Genomic DNA, 9446 nt, shown 5'->3' on the forward strand with positions numbered 1-9446 from the left:
CAACGCCGTTAATTTATCGCTACGCGCGTTTAAAGTCAAACCTCGCCGGTGCGGCCGCTCCGCAACGGCGCCGCGGAGGAACCCGGGATCCAATGACACCGCGGTTCGGTTAAGCTCTGGAATCGTTCGCTCGCGAAGGAACGGACGGATGGACGGACGTGCGAAAGCTCGCTAAAACCGTGATACGTCGCTGCGGAATTCCGCGGAGTTTTACCGAATTCTTTCTCTCCGCGTGCGGAGGATCGGCGGGATCGGTATGCTGTTAATTTGAGAGTCTGGCCCGAGGGGCGATGGGGCAGGGCATGTTCGTCGACCGGGATCAGACCGTCCTCCGCTTCGCGGGGCCGCGTCGTCTCTCTCCGTCTGTATCTTTCTCCATCTTTTTCTCTCTTTCTTCGTCTGTCTCGCTTCTTCTCTCGCAAGCTCGGATCCTTATCCGGGTGATCTCGCGGTCTCTCTCGGCCGCGAAACCTCGATCCGTCTTCATCGGCCGACAGCACGACGGGCGGCGTTTGCCTCGAATGCCTGCCGCTCCTTCCTCCTCCTCCTTTTCCTCCTCTTCTAATTTCTTCTCCCTCGTTCTTGTCCTCCCCTTTATCGTCCTACTCGTCTAGTCACCTTGGAACACTCCCCGCCCTTTACCTCCGACTCTCTCAGATTACACACAGCCACGGATAGTTTCAGAAGTTTGAACCCCACGCGGGGATTAGTTCTACAACCACGGCGTTTTAAAAATCGCACCTACCTTCTCGGTCGGCACGCGTTTACGTACTGTGAAAACCGTTGTTCCGGCGATCGACGTACCTGTAAACAACTATTATATACACCCGATTTAACCTTCGGTTTGATGAGGAATGTGTTTTTGCTTTTGAATTTTTCCAGAGAGGAAACGGGGCAGGCAAACGTATACGCGATACCAAACATTGGAGCTCGAGAAGGAGTTCCACTTCAATCGGTACCTCACGAGGCGGCGACGCATCGAGATTGCGCACGCCCTATGTCTTACCGAGAGGCAGATAAAAATCTGGTTCCAAAACAGAAGAATGAAGTGGAAGAAGGAGAACAAGACGAAGGGCGAGCCAGGTTCCGGCGACGGCGACACGGACATCTCGCCGCAGACCTCGCCGCAGGGTTGAACCCTGGACGCGGGTGAGCTTCCTACAGAGGTCTCTGCATCTCTCAGGGTCGCACCTTGTCTTCAGCACTACCTCCTCCCCGATGACCTCCAAAATGACCCCCCCCTGCCCCCCCCCCGACCCCACACACAGCAATGACGCTTATCTTGTCGTGTTAATCAAGTTGCTCGTACCAAAAAATGATGTTGTAGAGAAATGGCAGAGTTGTTTTTTTTTTTTTTTTTTTTATTTCTGTTTTATTCACGTACGTACACGCGTACGTGTGTGTGCATACGCATAAACGCATATACGCGAACTCTGCGGCCGAAATCGAAATCGAAGTCGCAAGTCGCAAGCCGATGTAGGAGCGTGCAGAGACGTTGAGGAGATTGTACAGAAGTAGAGGAATTGGTGAGGCCGGATGCGGAAAAGTGAATATAAATACGCTGATAGGGATATATACAAAGGGACAGATGTACGATGTACGTATTACGGTGATGCGCAATGCTACGGAAAAATACTGGATCACATGCTAATCAGAACCACGTTAACCTCTATTACGTTTAATTGAATAATTTACTAAAGCCTATATAGATGTAAAGATTATATACCTTAAATACGTAACTTAACGAAACCACGATAAGACGAAGGTGGAGATAATGCGAAGGGATAGAAAGGACAGAAACACTCACACACTCACACACACGCAGACCGACGCACGCGCGCGCAGGCGATAATTGTAAAATTTAGAAAGCGTTTATTATTATTTATTATTCTCTTGTACACGTCGGATGTGTTGCGTTATATACATTATATATATGCGAAGTTACAGCGATTAGGATTTAATAGCGTAACGGTAGAAAACACGGTTTAATCCCCTGTAACCTACATACATCTTTATTATGTAGCGGTATGTATGATTCATATATAGGCAGCTTAGAATTTAGATTGTTTAGATAGCTCCCTTATACGTTTATTATACCGCGGTGCTGGCTCGGCAAGGGTGGGAAATACACGCGACGTGCCAAGTACGATTTTTTTGTCTCCGTAAAACGAGAGAATGAAGATTGAAACGATTTTAAATTCACGTTACGGGCAAGAAGTACCTACAATATTTACGTACGTAAAGGAAAAATGTGAAATTTAATGCAAATTTTATATAAATGAAAGAAAGAAAAAAAAAAAAAAAAAAGAAAAATCTGTCAAGAGAACTCAGCTAAAAAGTTGATAGTAAAAAGAAAGAAGAAGCACGCGAAAAATATATATTGAACAAAATTGAACCGTCAAATCAAACGTCTCGGAAATTGGACGAACTTATTTAATTATTGTACAGTAATTTTAACGAGACTTACGTTATATTATATAATATAGTAGTACAACGTACGCGCGGAAGTTGCAGTATTGTCATAGTGCTCTGTAATCGAGAAAATCAAACCCCCGGTGCAACGGTGATAAATTTGCTATTGCATGCCCGAACCCTCAAACGGTTGAAGTTCGTTCGTTGCTTTGAGCATCTTGAATCTGTCTTCACTTTCCGCGCACTTACGATCGGAAGGGAGGGCGATAGAAAAAGAGAAAACAAGAGAAAAATAATGAGACTCAAACCGTATGGTTTAAGCGTCGAAGCGGATTGCAAACGGCTGTTAGAAATTTTCCGGGTTGTGTAAAATAGCGGAAAACCTAAGAACTAAGCAGAAACTGTTGCAAAGCGACTCATCTTTCCTCCCCAACGTCATCGCGAGGGCGGTTCATCGAATGTACCTATATAAACGAGAATTTCGTTGAGGAGCTGCAAACCGATTTTGACAACTTCATTTCACACGGAAAGACAATTGCTCGGCCGCATCAGTACGGTTTAATTCTACTGCTACTATGCGCTACTACGACTACTCTTACAACTACTACACTACTATTATTACTACACTACTCTTACATCTACTACTACTACTACTACTACTACTACTACTACTACTACTACTACTACTATTATTATTATTATTATTACTACTACTACCCAATTGATTCTGATATTACTAGAAGTGTAGCCAACTTATGCGTTATACTCAGTATCTCGCAGAACGCGTGAACAGGATATTGGGTTGATCTCGAAAGTGAGTTTATATAGTGAGTTTAAACGGTAGGTGTGTATAGGATGTATATATACACGGATATATGATATAACACGCGCGTAATAACAGCTGCAGTGTTCTGTACATATTGAATGAAAGGAATTTGAGATTATTCGTTTTTAAAACTATTTAATACGAGGAGAGAACGATTAATTTACGGTGGAAAAAGAAATTTTTTGGTATAATTAAGTATTATGGTTAAGTACCTTTACCTTATATTATACATACATTACCCTATTTAAAAAAAAAAAACAAAAAAAAAAAAGAAAAAAAATCAAAGAAAGAAAGATGAAAAATTATTAAATTCACCCTGCTCCGCGGACGTGAGGCCAAGTTACCAGTGAAATAGCATGTAGTAAGAATTATTATTGCGTTATTACGATTTTCAAATACAGTGCAGTTCGTTCATTTTGATGAACCGGTAAACTCAAATTTGCAGATTTCTGAAGGATATCGTTAAAAAAAAAAAAACAAAGAACAATGAAAATAATAATAATTTATTCTTCGAATATTTTCACGATATAATAAATTACGTCCATTGCGTTAAAGCACCGAACTTATGAGTGTGCAAAAAAAAAGAGTACCTTTGACTAGAAATCGGTGGTCCTAAACTCGAATCTTTTTCAAATCCGATACGACATGCGTATGTATATTGAATTTTTTCCCCCCATCAGCCTCAATTTCCGGCCGTTTGACGGGCTGCGAAAATTCTTGTGCTGTGTTGTAAAATTATTAGATTCACACGTAGTTTATTATCACAACATGCGATGTACGTAAAATATTATCATTATTATTATTGTCATTATTATTATTATTATTAAACTTTGATAATGATCATCCATCATTATATATTGTTCTTATTATATTATAAATCATACATAGCGAATACTTACGCATATAGACACTAGCTCTATTTAAACGAAAATTACCGAAATACGTATGAGGCAAACTGCGGGATGCATCTCCGGTTTGTATACTTAAAAAATATATGAGGATAAAAATTTAGGATTATATGTTTATACGTATAAATAAATGATAACGAAATTCAAACAACAAGAACAAAAAAAAAAAAAGAAAAAGAATAACAATCTATGTGTATATAATATGTATACATGAAGAAACACGAGACGCCCGAAGCGTGCAGTATTTTAGTGAAGTGCGCAGTGCGAAACCGATATACGTAATTTGGTCCAGCTCGTTAATCGATCGTTTGTCGATCTTGACCAGCCTTTATTCCTTCAGAGATTTATTTATGTAATTTCCATTTTCTAAGTATTATATACTATACCTATACCCTTAACGATATACGTAAAAAAGAAACTATAAAATCCGCAACGAAAAGTTAAATCCTTGGCAATCGTTCTGTGAACTTGGACCAGGTGATAGATATTGTGAGATTTTCAGTTACCGGCGATGAGTTCGCAGCATTTTTTTCATCTACTTTGTTAAACAAGACGCTTTACTCATTGCGAAAACCGCGAATTCATGAACTTTGTAGCGGTCCAATTTGCATGTCTGTCGTAAGGACTGCAGGTTTTCCATTCGTCGCGAAAATGTTTTATTCAAATATCGTCGCGTATATTAGTATAGGCACATTGTCGCTCGCAAATACTTGATTCGCATGAATCGCTCGTCGGTAACCGGAGAATATGAGAAGGAAAAACAGAAATAAAAGAGTACGGTGAAAAATTTGCAACTCTTCAACGGCTGCTGAGAAACTCGAGTCAGCGTACTTTTCCAAGGCTGCGGTATTTAGTAACGCGTGAGTTTGCACGGAGAACGATTGTCAGTTATAAACATATAAACCAATGTACGTAAAAGTATGAAAAGTGACGAAAGAAAGAAAAAGAAAAAAACAAGGATAATTTTTATTAGAATTACACGTGAAAATTATAAATGCAAAAATTATATATTTTAACTGTACCCGTACATATTATATAATCTATTTACAGTCGCGTAATAAATTGGTAAATAAATCGAATTACGTAATTATATATATATATATACAAGTAATTGAATCCCGTGGATGTAACATAGCGAGCTAAAAAAAAAATTCGTACGAGGTGTATATGGGTCTATATATATAGGATACATTGTAATATTTAGGCGTTCGGGATAGGGTGTAAGCTCTAAATTGAACTTAAAAGAAAAAGAAACTTTTCGATTAAGGATAAAATTAAAATTTAAGGAAACAAAAAAGCGTCGACTGCTACGGGCAGGGCGTGTTTAAAGCGTGTTTTTTATTTTTTTTTTAGCGATTTCGAAAATTCTGATATCACGGTTGAAACTCGAGTCGGTCGTTGAGAAGTTTAAACCGTGGTTAAAACCTCTTTACTTTGTAAAACAAGTAACAGGAATGCAGTCAAATTACAAGAACATATTAAGTGGAAATTAAATTGCATCGAATAAAAAAAAAAAAAGCGGTTCAAACTTCAATTTCAGGCTTCGCAAAGATGTACATAATTTAATATTCCGATCGCGCGATCAATTCGCGAGCCGTTACATTATATATACGCGATCGACACGCGGCAACGATCCGTTGTTATCACTTCTTAGAAATCGATAATCAATTCATTTTCCTCGTGGAAATAAAAACTAACAAATTGGACAAGTTTCTCTGTAAATTCACCTTCAAATTCAAAATTCCTCGAGTAATCAATTACAAATGCAATACCCCTACCTTTCGCATTTTCACTATCAGACATTCAGCTAACAAGTTGTTTATCGCGTTTCTCTGCATCGATAAGTCGCGAATATTTGATATTTTTTTCTTTTTTTTTTTTTATTGCATCTTATTTTGCAAACGCTGGAATAACAACACCTCCCTGTCCCGGTAAGCACGGCGTTGAAGAGTTCCTCTGCTCCTGTTGCCGCTCTCCCAGCAGGTGCCGATAGTTATGTATACCTTACTCGTGGTTAACAGACACACACACACACACAAATACGAGTGGCTGAGTAAATAAACTATATCTTACTTAGTTACTTCGGTATAAAGATACATACATACACAGATACATATACGTATAAATAAACTATCCGTTTACTTTTACTTACCTATACTTAATGTTTACCCTCCTGGTGTCAGCTGAATGCCAACCTGCATCTTTTTATAACTCGAAGCTGAATATATACATGTATGTATATGCATATGTACAAATGACTAAGGGCACTTTGTGTATACTCTGTTGACGGTGAGGCCACGGTGCACGTAACGGTTTACGGAGTGATTATTTATTTAAAAACAATAAGAGTGGGGAGGGAAAATTTCATTTATATAGCATAATGGTCCAATCTCGGTTTATTTATTTATTTTTTAATAATTTATTCTATTCGTATTTCGCGTCGTTTTACGGCTACATGTTATATCTACATCGCTTTTGAAGCTATACATGAACGAGAGAGTCGGGGAGAAGAAAAAAAAGTTTTCACCTGGTCTCACCGATTAAGAGTTCCACCTTATTAAGACTGATATCTTACATTCATGAAAAATACGAATAACGAATGAAAAATGGTTTTGGAAAAGTGGGACACGAGGTGAAATGGTGTGTTCCTTTCTTTTTTTTTTTTTTTCTTTATGAACTTGAAATTTTTTTCTATATCAGTTCTTCACGCTGCTTTATTTCATTGTCATTAATGATACAATCATTGCAATATAAAAATTGTTATTGTTTACGACGATCTTTTGGACATAGTCATTTGCTAGTGAATTAGTGAGGCGGTTACGTCAGTTGCAAATCTAAAGCTTGAAAATGAAAAAAAAAAACAAACAAGAATAAAAATTCAATCAAATAATGACATAGCGAATGAAGGATACGGAAATTCTTTTTTTTCTCTCCTTATCTTCACTCCTGCGTCAAAATTATCATCGGAGCAATGCGGCTAAGGTGACGGCCGGCGTCGCGGCGCCGAATCGCGTGCCGCGACTCTGTGTATACGATACCGCGTAGGTAAAGTAGGTACCTGTTGAATTAGAATATGAAAAATCGAAACAAAAAAATTAAAAAAAAAATAAATAAAAAAAAAATGGGAAAAAAATTATACAAAATAACGGTAGCAGAGAATTAAACTATTTATTATGATATACTATAATGAGAATTGTAATAACGATAATAATAATAACATTAATAACGATAATAATATTAATATTAATATTAAAAAAAAACAACAGCAACAATAATAACAATAATAATAATGTATTACATAAATACTGAGGAAAAATAAAAGCTGCAAAAAACAGTTAAAAAAGAAGAAAATGTAAACAAGTGAACAATGAGTAAGTGAATAACAAATAGAAAAATCGGAACGCGCGCGATTCGCGATTAAAGTAATTAATTGTAAAATTACGGCCGCTAGAGTAAGACATGACAATATATATTAAGCGTCGCAACGCTGCCGTCGCCGCACGTGCTAAAAGTCTATACATCATTATAGGTATGGGCAAACTCGTGTGTACGACAGTTCCTCGTGATAAGTATGTTGATATTTATTTAACAATTTTCGGAAGTCGCAGAGACACATTTTTCTTTCCGCTCTCTTGCACGCACACGGTATATGTGTAATAACATGTATGCGTGTGTGTGTGTGTGTGTGTGCGTGTGTGTGTACATATATATTGTATATATACGCGCATAGACGGAAACACACCTACAAAAACACATAGGCGAACACACGGAGGTGAATAACCGTAGATACGCGTTTCTATGCCTACCAAGCTTTTACATAACTGTATAGATATACATTCATATACATGTACCTACCTGCCCACCCTGCTCCGCGTTGAGAATAAGCTGTACAGAAACGGTTCAATTCGCACGTATATAACGATACGATACGATACGATATGATCCGTGATAGACGTTATACCGTAAAATACGATATACTCTGTGTACGGATATATTTTGGGTATGCGTTGGACGAATAAACTATGATCTTGCAAATTGTTCCCTGCCGCATGCACGGACATGTTACAGACGTATGGGTGATTTTCTTCAATTTTTAAACAAGCGATTACAAAGATTATACAATTCGGGGTATACATAATGAGAGCGTAGGTCGTACTACATAATGAATATAATTATTAACGAGAAAAAAAAAAACCTATATATATAAATAAATATATATATATATACATATATATATTATATATAAATTCGTACATATATCTATGAAAGGAGGGGAAGAAGAAGAAGAAGAAAAAAAAAGTAATAATGTAACGAATAAATAGAATAAAATTATGATATTATTGTATAATTACGCATAAATAACGTATGGATTATTTTGTAGTGTCCCGCAGTATGTAAACTACAAGTGTACACATGATAAAGAAAGGAAGGTTAAAAACAAACGATGAATTATTGCGCATTAATTGATTATACGACGATATTAAGACGATAGTAATATAGATGGAAATATTGCTATTATTTCGATGAGTCTAAACCATATTGTATTATATATAAGAGTCTGTCCATATTAATAATAATGGTATTAATTATAATAACTGTGTTTGAAAACGAGAAATAAATTGTGGTTGAATATGAACGTCGTCGGACCTTTTATCAGGCGTAAAGTCGCGGTTAGGACTTTCGAATTTGCGTCAGCATCCGATCGGCCGGTTTTATAATTTTCCGTCGTCGCGTCGTCAATCTTTGGCCAATGTCTCGGGAGGAACTCGTACCGCGGAATCGGAGGGCGAAACCTCGGGGGTCCTAACCGTGGCCTGAATAATTTCACCTCCACACCTACACGCGTCGACGAGGAGAGACGGGCACGAGGACGATACTTGGGGAAAATAATTAGCCGGTCCACCCCCGGAGGTCCATCCGCGGGCCCTGCAGGGACCGGAGTTTGCATTAGGAAGGCGAACGAACGTGCGTTGCAGCTTGCCGAGAGGCACCCATTGTATAATCCAAGATGGCCTCTACCTCGGAGAGGATTATTATTGGCTAATACGAGGCGAGAGGCTCCGCCTTGGCTCATGCTTCGTGACGGGATGATTTATTGGCTTTTCTGTCGGTTTCGCCCCTGGCCCTCCGTGGCCCTCCTGGCCCTCCTCGAGTCCTCCCTGCAGGCCTGAGACAAGCCTTCTTCGCACGACCTCAGCCACCCTGGTGGTCCCGTCTCTCTCTCGGCTCGATTTTCCAAACTTCATTCGTCCCCGATGAAAGCTTGCGCACGGAAAATTGCCCGAAGAAATTTTTTTACA

At 38.7% G+C, this 9446-nt stretch overlaps 1 protein-coding gene across 1 annotated transcript in view; it reads left to right on the forward strand.

Moving 5' to 3' along the window:
• The window catches only part of LOC107216762 (homeotic protein antennapedia), a 63503-nt gene extending 56219 nt beyond the window's left edge, over nucleotides 1-7284 (forward strand). Inside the window, exon 5 of the mRNA XM_015654048.2 lies at nucleotides 883-7284. Within this exon, the coding sequence (XP_015509534.1) occupies nucleotides 883-1136 (254 nt within the window). The 3' untranslated portion in view covers nucleotides 1137-7284. The remainder of the gene's footprint in view (nucleotides 1-882) is intronic.
• The last annotated feature ends 2162 nt before the right edge of the window (nucleotides 7285-9446 follow it).

This window comes from Neodiprion lecontei, chromosome 1 (genome assembly GCF_021901455.1).
Source record: "Neodiprion lecontei isolate iyNeoLeco1 chromosome 1, iyNeoLeco1.1, whole genome shotgun sequence".
In the NCBI taxonomy this organism is placed as follows: domain Eukaryota; kingdom Metazoa; phylum Arthropoda; class Insecta; order Hymenoptera; family Diprionidae; genus Neodiprion; species Neodiprion lecontei.